The sequence below is a fragment of the Hakea prostrata genome, chromosome 2 (genome assembly GCF_041222555.1).
Source record: "Hakea prostrata isolate BN-2017 chromosome 2, UWA_Hpros_2, whole genome shotgun sequence".
In the NCBI taxonomy this organism is placed as follows: domain Eukaryota; kingdom Viridiplantae; phylum Streptophyta; class Magnoliopsida; order Proteales; family Proteaceae; genus Hakea; species Hakea prostrata.
The window spans coordinates 10931372-10946073 of record NC_142601.1 but is presented as its reverse complement, the minus strand read 5'-3'; the positions used below and the strand labels follow the sequence as shown (position 1 = coordinate 10946073).

The window sequence follows — 14702 nt, the reverse complement described above, 5'->3', positions numbered from 1 at the left end:
CCATTATGCCACTAAAGGTTCTTCGGCTCAAGTCTTCACTGAATATTTGCTCGAAAACGGTAAGACCCATTTGATGACGTTACCATTAGCAGCCAAAACCGTGTCATCTGTTGCACTCATCATACTAGTTTATACTTTATAGCATTTGGAAATTCTAATCCACAAAAAGGCTTTCGGAATGCAATAACCTTAACACTAGGAATGAAAGACTGGCAATTCTTCTGAGACCAACCCCAATAATTATCCAGTTTTGGGACCAAGTAGCCAACTGATAAGTCCTAGTTCAACCAGTCAATAAGCCAAGAGATGAAGTCAGTCTGTGTTTTGTACACAGAAGTGTTCACACAGCAATATGTAATTAGCATGTATTGCACAAAAAGGATACCCATGTAAATATGTAAATAAAGAAAGGCATTTCTTTTTCGTTTATTTTTGGGGGAGGTATTTTCAGCATCAAACCACTCACCCACAGGCCCAGGGGATGTCAGCGGAGATGCAAAGGGACAAAAATTTGAACCTAAGACCTCCTTAGTCTTACTACCTCTGCATTAGAGACTGCCAATGCTAGTACAAGAAAAGTGTTTCAACAACCAAGGTAGAGAAAGATCAATAAATTGCCGAAAGCAAAAGATATGATGTCTATATATCTGAATATAACACCAGAATCTCAAAAGTCTAAATTGTACAACAGGTGAAAAAGGGAATTTGCTAACAACAATTACATTCATAAATAGAAGCAATGAAAGAAGCCGCTCTAATAAGGTCTTTCCAATGGAAACTCTAAAAAAATTAAAAATTTTATGTTCCATAACAAGCTAGAGGTATCCTAATCCAAGAAATGCCCACAAGCTTCATCAATGAAAGTTCTGCAATGTGTTCATTTAGGAACTTTTGCCCATTTTTCCTTCCTCCACCATTTGAACCCTCTGTCCTGCATTCCTTTAAAGTATTTCAGACCATACCTATCAGAGTAAACATGCAGACACAGTCCTCATTCCCCAAAAGTCTCAAATAAAAGAATTTTAAGCCCCATGTCCACTAATGAATCCCAAATAATAATGAAGGAAAAGGGAGATTCATAATAATGAAGTAAAACTAAGGAGACAGAATAAGGCACCCATCAAATCTCTGCAGCAGAAGCAACCTTCTGCATAATCATAGCTTCAGCAGCACGGATTGCTCCCTGTGACCCTGAGATCGTCACTTTCCTGAGAGCAGGAAGTAGTTAAGTAAACAAAATCCATGTAAGCTGCAACGATGAAGATTAAGCCATGTGAAGGAGTTTTCTTCTATACCTGTCAGTGGTGCCGGACATGAAGTCCCCCCGATCTGATATTTTAATTCTGGCCCCACTAACCTGCAGGCAAGACATACCCATTATCACTTGCCCAAATTAATGCATCCAAGAGAATATTTTAGTTCTGGATACCTGACTAATCTCCATTATGGTCCTCCCACCACGACCAACAACTACTCCAACATGCTCATCAGCGACACCAATTGTCACAGTATTGCCTCGATCATCCTGAAATTGAGCAAAAGGGCTTTCATTTACCACTAAGAAGAAAAATGAAATCAAATGGCTGTTTCCCCCTTTGTTCATTTCCTTCCTTCCAAGGTTAGACTAATTTTCGAAAACAAAGAAGCATTTTAAAGACAAGTACTTTAAACACAACCATTGTAGATTCTGATTCTATCTGCATATTGGGCTAAGTTTCAAAAGTCCAAGTGAGAGATTGAAAAGGACAACCCTACAAGAACATTTTGTTTGTTGTTTCTAGTTTCTACCACCACAATCTAAAGAAGCTTACACACACAAAGAACCCCTTTTCTCTCTTTTCTGTGATTCTTCAGCTTGTGGTGGTAAAGAGATCAAACAAGATACATTTACCATCAAAGCTTCCCAGCTTCTCCAGTTTTGGGGGAATCGAAAACAGTGAAGCACCTTAAATAGTAATTTCAAGGCAAACTCTGATAAATGTGAAGCTTCGGTCAAGCTTTTGGCTGTACAGATTCTAAAGGAATTGGATGTGCCTAGAGCTGGCCTCTAGAACCACAAAAGGCTTAGCCAAACTTGCACAATATAGTTGTCAAATATGAGTAATTCATGTGCTCTGACCTTAACACAGATGCATATTTTTCTCCCCAACCCCCCCCCCCCTTTTTTTGTGTATGTGCGTGTGGAGTTTGAACAGAGATACATAATTTGATTTAGGACAGAGTAAAGAGACTTTGACAATGCAATTGCTCTAGCTTGTTGGTACAGACATGGACCAGTTGGGAGGTCCAAACGAAGAATCAGTCCTAAACCGGTTTTCTGGTCTACCAACAGCCATTAGACTACAGAGGACACAATCCTTAGCTTATCTTATTTTTATACGTCAGTCACCTACATAGGACTTATCTGAATTATTTTGTGGTATCTTGGTTTCTATTTTGAGTTGACCTATAATCATACATGGGAATTTTCTTTCTTTATATTGCTGTAATACAATGGAGAAATGAGTTTCCCTTCCTTTCAGTGAACGAATAAGGAATTCCATCAATAAAAAACCCTGAGTTTTGAGGTGTTGAATTGTATCACCACTGATGCAGTTGGGCTAGACAGAGATGACCCACATTGAAGGCCCAAACCAAGGATTGGTCCTACAACAGTTTTTCTGGTCTGGCAATGGATGTTAGATGTTTGGTAGTCGACATAAAATCTTCAATTTATTTTGTTTGTGTGGGTAGCTTACTTATGGATTTATTTGGTTGTTTCCTTGTATTAGATACGGCTTAGTTTGTCAGTTTCTTCTTCCAGTTGTTTTTTATTTCGATAAAGGGAGCCTCCTTTATATGTTCAATTTGCTATGGTAGGAGAGACTGGAAGCCTCTATATATTCAATGTATTATGGTAGAAGAGATTCGATCAAAAATTGAATAAATTTGAGATTTAAATAAATCGAATAGAGGCATTTGTTTGCTGTTGACAAGAGAGGCATCTTTCCTTTCCTCCTCCTTCCTCCCTTTTGCATACCCCAAAACCTTCCTGTTCTGGAGCTGAAAAGCCTGCACCAGATCAAGTTTGAACCTTTCCATCCTCCTCATGTTTTCCCTTATCTCTTGGGAGAGTTATCTTACTTTAAGTGACACTAAACCAACAGGTTCAGCTTCAAAGCCCCGTTCTGATCAGTGGATACATACTAGCATTGATACCTGGTCTCCAACGTTCACTGCATGCTTTCAGAGGATTTAGACAACTAATCTGATTCAACTTAATAGTGGAGTAAGTACGAGGCAACCATCTTATGATACTTCAGGGGAAAGATTCAAACCATGAAAAGCCTCACTTGAGAGCTCCAACTCGAGTCTGCTTCTATTGTTACTTCTACTGCTGATTCAAAAGCAGGAGGTAGAAGTGATCAGTTGTTGTTTTGAAATGTCTAATATGCTTTCCTGATGGGTTGTTTTGAAACCTCTAATATGCTTTCCCATTATTATCCTTCCTTTGTTTCAGAATTACTGCCTATCCTTATTCCGTCCCCCATTCCAAATTTACCCTCTCACTAATAGATTGTGTTTCCACCAATTAGAATTCAGCCACTACTTTAAAAGATACAATCTATTTACAGATTTGCCACCTTATTTGCAAATCAGTGTTTAATTACTGGTTTGTCACTTAAGTTTGGACTTGAGTGTTCACCTGCTTGGGTAAGCCCAACAAGGTTATTCCTACCTTGGTTTGCACCACCTTATCATACCCAAAAGCTTACCTTGCCGTGGATTTGAGCCTCTCAAGAAATCTACAACTGTGAAGTTCACCAGGTCTGATTTTAGGGACTATATACTCCTATTTGATACTAGAAACTGCAATGTGCAGGAGCAGCTAGAGCGTCAAATTGCAACCCTTACCCTGAAATTTCAGGCCCAGCAACAAAAGTTGGCAGCTCTCCTCCATTTGTATTTTTTCTCTTCTGCCTCCTGGTTACCATTCGGAGGTTAAGACAGCCCTCTTCATATGATATTTACCGTCTTCGAGTTTTATTTTTCTCAAAACAGCCCTTCCATACTTTATTGATCCCATTTTATCCCTAGTTCAGACTTCATTCCAAGTCTGCCCTACTTACTACAGCTAAAGCACTTAGATACCCTCCTTGACAACCAGACAGTCTGATACAGCACAACCAGAGCTACTGTTCATGCTACAGTAACATGCAGTAAGGAGATGCTTTTCCATATTTGGTGGGCCCCAAGTCCAGCTTGCGAGGGATAAATTCAAATTTCGTGGGCCTCAACTCCAGCTTGTGAGGAGATAAATAGGAATTGTTTTCATGGGAGTTTTAGAGAGAATTTTAGGATTTTGTGATTTATTTATTGGATAATTATGTAATCAGATTTTTAATTTGGGTAGGATATCGAGGGTCAGTTTTAGTTAGTTTTAAATTCCTAAGAGTCCTAGCACAATTTTTGTTAGTTTTACATTACCAAGAGTACTAAATAGTTGTTTTCGTATTGAAGAATGTCTCTTTTATTATTTGAACACTTGTAATCAGCTTATTGAGCATGGAATAGAAAAAGTGAAGTAAAGCTTGAGCTTCGTGCATTCGCAGCCCCCCTCTTCTCTCCTCATTTCTTCTTGTTCTTCTTCTTCTTAGTGTTCTTCTCTCTCTCTTCCTCTTCTTAAAGACTAATTCTTCTACAATTTTATCTTCTTTATCCTTCTTTCTTCTCTATTATATCCCCCATTATTTGGTATCAAAGCCCAAACCTAGGTGAATCTCCTCTTTATCTCCTGGTTTGTTCAACCTTCTTATCTCTCTTCCCTGCTTTTCTTCTCCTCCTTGAAATCTTTCTACTCTTCCTCCTTTTTTTTCTTTCCCCTAATTTCTTGTCTTAGTGATTGTGAACATGCTACAACAACCCATCAAAGCCTGTATTTGTGGATGCACATCGAGTAATGCAGATTTTCTTTTAATGAAACTCGAGGATGAGGTGTTTTTCCTTTTTCTTTTTTAAGAGAGGAAGAATTGATGCAGCACAACCAGAAGTTACTGTTCACACTTCAGTAACCTAGGAAATGATATTTCTTATTTGGTGGGCCCCAAGTCCAGCTTGCAAGGAGATTAATTCAAATTTCATGGGCCCCAACTCGCTTGTAAAGAGATAAACAGGAATTGTTTTTGTGGGAGTTTTAGAGATAATTAGGATTTTGTTATTTATTTATTGGATAATTATGTAATCAGATTTAATTTGGGTAGGCTATCTAAGATCAGTTTCAGTTAATTTTAAATTCCTAAGAGCCTAGTACCATTTTTTGTTAGTTTTAAATTACCAAGAGTCTTAATATAGTTGTTTTCATATTGAAGAATGTTTTTTTTTTATTTGAACACTTGTAATTAGCTTATTGAGCCCATAATAGAAAAAAATGAAGTAAGGCTTCAGCTTCCTGCATTTGCAGCCCCCCTCTTCCCTCCTCTTTTCTTCTTTTTCTTCTTCTTATGACTGTTCTTCTCTCTCTTCCTATTCTTTAAGACTACTTCTTCTAAGATTTTTCCTTCTTCCCCCTATCTTTTCTATCCTTCTTTCTTCTCTATTTTGTCCCCCATTACAGTCCTTACACATTCTGGTTATAGAACCATCACTTCTTTTTTTTTCTTTCTTTTTTTTTTTTTCTTTTTTACTGTTTTTCCACTTAACTGGAATCTGAGTGTTTTTCGGGTTTTTTTCTTTTAATTTAATGGTTTGGATATGGGTAGTTGTGTTTGAATAAGCTTGCAGTGATGATTCAAGGCAAAATTCAACTGTTTGACCACCAAAACTATTCCAATCTGTTTGCCAAAATTTTTCATTTCCGAAAAATGTTTTCATTTCAACCGTTTTTTTTTAACCTTGCCTGAGAGAGATTCAAATGCATTACAACGCCAGCTTTCAGAAAGATCATATTAAACTATCTAAATAATGTCATCTTTGATGTCAACAACTGAAAATTCAGATGCTCAGGTATCACACAACATTTTAGAATTAAATGACACAAAGAATGATTCAGCCACATGAAAAACCCTAATCAAATCTCTATGAAGGCATCATGAAGCATATTCACGTTATGCATTGAAACCATAACTCAGCCTAGGATCTATAATAACATCAAGAACCATAAGTTTGCAGAAGCTGAAAAGATAAGGAATTGACTGAACCTTGCCATTTTGAAATTTCCCCCCTACACCATTTGGTCCATAGTTTACAGTATTGTATCCAACTGTTCCAACAGAAGGAAGCACATATGCGTATGGAATACCATGAAAACCAGAGAAGTTGACACCTAAAAGTTCAAATGGGGAAAGAAAAAAAGATAGAAGACATCAGTTGCAGATTAACACTTGCTACATGTCAGTATATCTACAGCCACATTTCATCTCCATAAAACAATTCTGAATAAATCAGCAAGAGGAATAGAAAGCCAGATGATTTACTTTCTCAACCTATACGGTATAACTCAATAACTGACTCATTTCAATGGGCTTTCAACCCAACAAACACAAGAAAATCTTTATAGAATAATAAGACAAAAAACCCTACAAAATTAAGCCCAATGGCGTCTGCATTGCAAAATATGGACTAACTAATTAGTGTGTATAAACTCCAAAAAGGACTTATTAGTTAGCATCTATCAAGTCTAATAAGGACTAGGCTAAAAATGAAAGCATTGCAAATTTCATACTAAAGATGTGCAGTACAATAATTTTGAATTTGTTACAGCGCTTACAAGTACAAATGTAGAATTTTCAAAAATTAAAAAGCTGAGGGCTCCTAGTCTTTATTCCTACGTAGCTTGATGAAAAGACTCCAGCAGCTATCCTACAAAATTATGATTGCAGATTTATCAACAACCATTTCTGCATACTCATTCAGTTCTGCTGGCTTGCAGAATAAAAGAGTAGATAGAAGATCTTCTTGAATAACTAAAAACCTAAGATAGTAAAACGTTATGAGATTAAAATCACATTAACTAAACCTAATGGCAAAAGAAACATGAATTGACTAATTTTGTCATGACAAAAAAGCTGGTCAGTTAATAATGACTAGAAACAGAAAGCCCAAAATGCTGAATTATGGGCACTCTAACAATCAGAGGTGGACAGTTGAAGTGCAAAATGCAAAGGAAAAAAGGAAATTTTTGAATTACTTTCATAAGGATCACCTGCATATGTAAATGGAGCACTCATAGACTGTGAATAATGAGCATCTTCATTCAGCTTTGACAAAATTAGAAAGACTGCTTGCATCTGCTCCTCCAGAGACCCAGTCAATGTTACTAATCGATCATTCAATCCTATATAATTATGATCTTGAGGGGATATCTTGATACCAGCATGGGAATCTTCAATAAATGACCTGCTTATTGGCAAAATAGGGCATCAATGATTGATAAAAAAAATGCATTTTCATTGTGATAGCTTCCAATCAAACAAAAGTAGCAAGTAGAATCTTCAAAAACCCATAGCATATACTTCTCCATAATTGGTAGAATATTCAAAAAGATGTGGCTCATAGTTATTTAGAATTATAATCACATAGACAATGCAACATTCTCTTCTATTAATGGTTTGGATAGGTAGGGTCATACCAGATATCTCCATGGCTCTGATTCTAAGTAGTTTGGGATTGTAGATCACACTATCACATATAGAGTAGAGATGGAACTGAAATCTGCAGGTATATGCAGTGTTCCCATGCCATGGCCAGGGTTGTACCAGATATCTCCATGGCATCATTGGCCCCCCTAGTGCTAATTTGCTATCATTTCAAGTTTCACTGAGTCAAGGATGCATTATTATTCCATGCAATTGTATGGTACCAGCAGTAATGTGGTTTTGAGGCTTGTTAAACCATCTTGGTAAGCAAGCCTATTGATTTTCAATTCTCCATTCACCATTTTACATCTTTAATTTGCACAATATTACCACCCCTTTACTATTGCATTTGTTGCTCCAACCGTCTCAAATGTTATTTAATAATTTCTGGTTATTTTCCTTGTTTCCTCAACATTCATTTTGAAAATACACAGATTATACTAAATATCATCTGCCTTTGAACCCACTTTTAGCATGATAAAGCATATTCAGTGCCATACACATAATCATCTTGTCAAATTTTATGTGTCAATCTTACAAATACACTTCATCTATGGAACTCTAATTCTAAATGTACCATCCCTTCCAAGCTCTACCTCCCCATCCATGAATGGACAATGTTCAAAATTTTCAAATCATATCAGTAAGAGAGTAAATCCATATTGCCAGAACATTCTTAACTAGTAAATTTTTATAACCTTTGAATGCAAAGCGCCAGAATTTAATTTCAACGGAAAGGGGAAAGTAATAAATTGTATACTTTATGGTAGCTCCACCCTTCCCAATTATGCCACCACAAGAGCTATTTGGAACTATAAGCCTCACTTTTGATCTAGGGTCAGCATCATCACCATCTTCTGCATGAACCTGACAAGCACCCCAATGAGGAAGGAGAAGAAAACAGACTAAAGTAAAACTCCAATCATAAATAAGAAAAGAAAAAAAAATTCTAATGGATATGAACTAAAAATGCAAGGATTACCTCACTTAGCAACTTGGCAAGAATTAGTTCCATTGCCTTCAGGATATCATCAATTGTTCCAGATATCATGATTATCCTATCAGATGTTCCAGGGAAAAATTCATGATTGCGTGACAATTGAATCCGAGCTCCAGATTGTGACTGAAATTCAGTAATAGTGGAACCACCTTTTCCAATGACAGAACCTGCAGCCGCATTTGACACTAGGAACCTCATGTAGGTAGGCTTCTCCTTGTAATCTAACAAAGCAAAAATTTCTGAAACAATTAGCTGAACAGAGATGAACCTTTTAAATTAGTGTATGAATGCATGTGTGTACACACATGGGCATTTGTTCAAGTATTGGTGTCGATGCTTTCACATTTGTCTCGCTTTGACATGGAGGAAAACAAGGGGAACAGAGAGTGGTAGCAGTATAACTATTGCTTGTCAGCCCAGTTCATGAAAGAAATAAAGTTGATGGCTTCCTCAGCATTACTTTATTATATAAGCTCACTTTATTAAAGGGGGAAAAGTGCAGCTTGGATGTTATCAAAAAAGTTTGTGCAGATTAGTCATAGAGTTGAGAAGTATACACTGTCCCCACAAATTACATGTTTCTATATTTGGTTTCTCCTTAGAAAAATCTTAATGCATATTATGAGCTTCAGAAGAAACCAGAAAAGGGTGTTAAATTGACATTCACAGGAGGAAAATCTATAATGGAAATAAATGTAATTGCATAAAGGTCTCACTATGAGTAAATTATAAAATCACATATTGATAAAAAAAGTAATGCAGAACCCTATCAAGAAGAGAAGATGGACTTGTTTTGGATTTGATTAGTTTGGCCTTAACTAAACCTAGGGTTCAAGACAACCACAAGCAGAAGCTTTATCCCATCTAAATGGGGTTGGGTACATGGATCCTTGCCTTCCAATCAGCTCTTTTTGAGATTGTAGTACATACAAGGCCGGAGCTGTGAATATCCTTCTCACCACTTTTCTTAAGATTATCTTAGGTCTGCCCCTAGATCTTCTAATTTATTTGATCTGGATTAAATGACTTCTCCTAACAAGGGCATTTAAAGGCCTCAGTTGAATGTGTTCATACCACCTCAATCGACTTTCTCGTATCTTATCATTAATTGAGGTACTCCTAGACCAGCTCTACTATGATCATTCTTTAACTTATATTGGACCTGGTATCTTGGAGTAGAGCTACTCCCAAGACCAGATCTACTCCCAAACCAGCTCTAGTGGATCCAAGTTTGGCTTAAGTTGGCTTAATTTGAGTGCCCAAAGGGTTATCTGGGTATGGGATTGGTATCTTTGAGTTTTATATTGTAAATGATCCATTCAATACGCCCAAATATTATGGATTTAGGACCCATACGGGAAAACCTAGTCAGTTTCCATTTTTGTAATAAATTTGGATGTTAAGGTCACACTTTGTAGCACTTTGAAGAAATACTTTCAGTGCTATTATGTTCTGTAAGGGGAAAAGATGTGTTTGGTTTGTCTGGTTGGTTTTTGGTTCTAATGCAGTGCTGTGGTGAGCTTTCATGGAAGGAAAATTAGAATAACAAGAAGTGGAAGAAAGGGGGGAAGTAGAGACATGGGAGGGAAATCTCACAATCCAATAACACTCAGCATCCTAATAGATGCTGCTCAAAGGAATGAAACACAAATCCTAGCTGAAATATGAAACTCAAAAACAATATCACATGAAGACAATAAGCTCTTTGGCTGATATACAGCTCCTTGGCAATGATGGCAGTGTGGCACAACTACACAAATATTCAGGTAATCAACACAAGTCAGTAGTCACCACTCTGCAGCAAAAGACAGGGCAAGCACATATGCAATATATTGATCTGCAACTTCTAGTCCTCTTCCTAACTATAACTTGAGGAAATTTCTGCATCCAAGGAAGCTACTTGACATTAGAAGAATAAATGTTTAGATAGATTTAAAAGCTCCTATCATGTAACAAACTAACAACCACACTGACCCTCTTCCACCATTACTTTGCACTTCAGATGCAGTCCCACAAGGAGTTTATGGAGAACAATCTTACACTAATTGTGCCAAAGAGTGCACCTGAAAACATATTCTATTGGGAATCGCCATCCCTGGCAGCTCTGTGACCAATAAATCCATGTTCTCTGACATTTCATTCTTCCTTTCTATAGCATCAAACCCTGGGATGCAATCGCATGCAGATTCCATAAAAGAAATAACTATACGGAATGCTGTACTGTAGAAAATTAAGTTCGAACAACATGTGAAGGCAAAGGCACAAAAATCCATTTTGTAATTCACATCCATTAAAATGCATTTCAACATAAAGAAACAATTTAAAATTCAGCTGGAACATTTCGATAAGGCACTGCATGAACCCACTTTTAAACCCCCCAGGACCATGCGGATAACTATCTAATCCAACAAAACTCAAAGCCCAGAGCTAGGGTTTTGAGTCAAAACTTAAGCGAAAAAGGGAAGTCAGTATTGGTATTGTCTTCAATTTCACAAAATTCCGAATAGAACGAGAAAGAAAACTCAAAAGCATTGCTCTTGTTAGCAAATTCCTTCATATAAATATAAATCCGAAAAATGCAGCTCTCAGTGTTAAATCATAGGCAATAAATCTCATGAACGATGTGCGGATGGTAAGTCGTGCTTGACATAACCCACCTCGAGGGGGAGATTTTGGTTGTCCAGATCGCTTCGGTTGGACCTCCGGAGAAGAAACATAAGAAGACTCCGGTGATTCCATTCCGTTCTGCTGCGTTGAGTCTTCAAAAATAAGAGAGCTATCTATAGCAAATGAACAGATAGAAGAGGAATATTAACCCATTAGCATTGTTCCAAGTGATCGAGAGAGAACGAGGAAAAACGATAAGAAAGACAAAGATATTTGTTTGTTGTTTCTCTTCTGAGCCTCTCTGACTGTCGAGTGAGGAGAGAGAGAGAACTGAATAATGCGTTGCTGCTGTCTGTGTGCTTCGTTTAACTTTTTTATCTTTTGTTTGTGGGGGTTAAGCAGCGTGAGTTCAGGCGCTCATGAAACCGCTTCTCCGTATTTATCTCCTGTTTTTACATGTAATAGACGTTCACAATCCCCTTCTTACAAGAGGAAAAACGTCTCTGCGCTCTACGCGCGGAAGCAGACCAGCACGCTCTTTGTTTTGATTATAACGTTTTTGTTTTTTGTTTTTTTAATTGTCTCTAGATCACAACAACACAAACCATCAATCCCAACCAAATAAATTAAAAAAAAAAAAATTCCCCACCAAATAGGGTTGGCATTATGGATCTTTTGCCTTCTAATTAAACTTCATGTAAATTCATACTAGACAGTAGATCCAAGGCCAAAGCTTTGAGTCCGGATCCTCACCCGTCGGGGAGCACTCTCTATGCTCCCCGACGGCTTCCCCACCACACAAACATGTGGGGCCCACAGGTGAAAAACACTTTTTGGAAAAAATTTAAATTTTCACATATGGGCCCCACATGTTTGTGTGGTCGGAAGCCCGTCGGGGAGCACTCTGTGCTGCCCCGACGGGGTGAGGATCCAGACTCCAAAGCTTTCTATATCTCTTCTTTTTTATCACTTAGGTGTGCCTTAGCCCTTAGTGCTAATTCCTTAGATTGAAATCATATCACTTTTTCATATAAGAGGATTAGAGGCCTTCGCGAATCATAGTACATCTTCACTAAAAAGAATAGGTCATTGTCAATGGACCAACTCTTGATAGTAATTTAACATAATTTAAAAATAGAAAACCTGCTTAGTAGTTAATTTTTAAGAATATAAACTTTCTAATGATAATGGTGGAATAAGTTATCGAGCATGAGGGTATAAATGATAACTGGAATCCGTTTCCAAGTATGCATTCATATATGTATTTATGTGAACTTGAGCTATCCAAAAGCTAATAGCATGCGGATATGGTATTACCTTTTATGAATAGTTATTATCTCACCAACTAATTCTAAGTTTCTAACTAAGCTCCATTTGTTGGATTTGTTTTCTTATTTTTATAAGTAATTCTCAAATCAAAACACTAATATTTATATTTATTAACCAAGTAGTTGTCCAATATTCGTATTCAAGTTATGTTCATACACACCTAGAAGAATTTATATTAAAAATAAGAGCAAAACATTGTTCTGGCACCTCATAATAGAGGCCTTGTCACCATTTTTTAGCTATGAAATCATAAACGAAGCCGGATTCTATCCGTCACTAACGACAAGGAGAGACTAAACCAAGCAAGCCACTTTATGGGTATTCCCAAATTGTTTCTTGAGCTGGTAAAATGCTGGTCTCCCAAACAATTGTCGCCACCAACTGCAAACTGGGGCGAGAACTTGGTGTGTCGTGTAAGGCAGCCGAGTCAAGTACTCCATACTAATTTCTTCTAGTAAATCTAGAATGAACTCCATATTTCTCATCTTCTGTTATCAAAAGCTCATAACAAATCCTTTTCTCCTTGCTTGATGTGAAGCTATGTTATTTATAGTGTAAATGTTGTCAATCCCTACTTGTGTAAGTGCAAGATAGGGGGTTTCCATGGCTGACATTATCACACCCCACCCGTCGGTATCGAACATACCCCGACAACTCGTGGGTATGATCCACACCCACAAGATCACCAGTTACATTATCAATAATGAATAAAACACACAATGCCACAATCAAGAGCAAAAGAACAATTCAATAATTAATAGTTTCAGTTAATTAGATATGCCGCAGTAAGAACGGCTTCACCCCAAAACTGAAGAGGCACAAGCATAGAAAACATGAGGGAACATGCTACCTCAAGTAGATATCTATTCTTGCATTCGGCAACCCCATTTTGAGGTAGAGTGTCGACACAACTAGTTTAGTGTATGATGCCATGGTTTGCTAAGTAGGAAGGGAATGCACCACCTAAGTACTCAGTTCCGTTATCCGTACAAATGATTTTAACTATTGCCCCAAACTGAGTCCTAATCATATTATGAAAATTTTGAAAGCACGAGAAAACGTTATTTTTTTGGTGAAGTAAGTAAACCCATGTGATCCTAGTACAACAGTCAATAAAGGTAACGAACCATCTATGACCAGATACAGACACGGTCCGAGAAGGACCCCACACATCAGAGTGAATGACTGAAAAATGAATTTTACTACGATTATCTAAAATAGGGTAAACATGCTTGGTCTGTTTGGCCAAAATACATGTCTCGCAATAAAAATCATTCAAATTACACATTTTAATCAAATCAGGAAATAATCTGGACAAAATAGGTAAAGGAACGTGGCCAAGACGACTATGCCACTGTAATAAGGTAAAAAGTGCAGGAGAGGTGGAACTAGAGACCATAGAAAGAGCTGATGGGAACCCATCCATTAAGTAGAGCCCCCTTTCTGTCTACCACTGCCAACCGTAAGCCCCGTTTCCAGGTCCTGAAACACACAATGAGAAGGAAATAAAGTTATTTTGCAGTTCATATCACGAGTAAGGCTACTAATAGATAAAAGATTAGCCGAAAACGTAGGAACATGTATGACATTAGATAATGTAAGAGAAGGCAAACAGATAATAGATCATTTCCCAGAGATAGGGGAGAGAGACTAATCAGCCGTTCGAACATCCTGAGCAATAAGGACAGATGAATAAGTATGAAACAAAATAGATGAGCCTGTCATATGGTCGGTTGCCCCAGAGTCGATTACCTAGGAGGGCTAAGTCAAATTGACATTGTGACAACCAAAAATACTTGTGGGGAATTGTGGATCAACAGAGGGAACAATGACAAAGGATATACTTGCACTAGAAGTGGGTACTGGAGAAGATGAGTCAAGTCTGGACATCAACTAGCGAAGGTACTGGAGCTCATATGGGGAAAGAGGTGTTGGAGTACTCAAGGTGTCAGAACTGGCTTGATTTGCAGATGTTTGATTGTTGCCCTTGATTCCATTTCTACCTCCTCCACGGGAATTTGTTGGACGTCCATGCAACTTTCAACACTTGTCATTTATATGACGCATTTTTCCACAATACTCGCACTTTACTTAATGGCGAAAATTACAATAACTATATTTATTATTGCCATAACCAGCCACCAATGCAGATC

General features: G+C 37.5%; 1 protein-coding gene across 2 annotated transcripts; it reads right to left on the bottom strand.

Moving 5' to 3' along the window:
• Window positions 1–667: 667 nt before the first annotated feature.
• Window positions 668–11737, bottom strand: BTR1L (binding to TOMV RNA 1L (long form)). 2 transcript variants are annotated; one of them, XM_089144214.1, is made up of 9 exons: window positions 11271–11737; window positions 8596–8834; window positions 8374–8480; window positions 7181–7374; window positions 6177–6301; window positions 1430–1525; window positions 1296–1357; window positions 1118–1208; window positions 668–962 (listed from the first exon to the last, which is right to left on the bottom strand). In XM_089144214.1, exons 1-8 carry the CDS (start codon window positions 11350–11352, stop codon window positions 1121–1123), a joined length of 993 nt encoding a protein of 330 aa, XP_089000340.1. In that variant the 5' UTR covers window positions 11353–11737; the 3' UTR covers window positions 668–962; window positions 1118–1120. The 2 variants fall into 2 exon arrangements, with proteins under 2 accessions (XP_089000340.1, XP_089000339.1); XM_089144213.1 differs by having other exon boundaries at window positions 668–1208.
• Between the last annotated feature and the right edge of the window lie 2965 nt (window positions 11738–14702).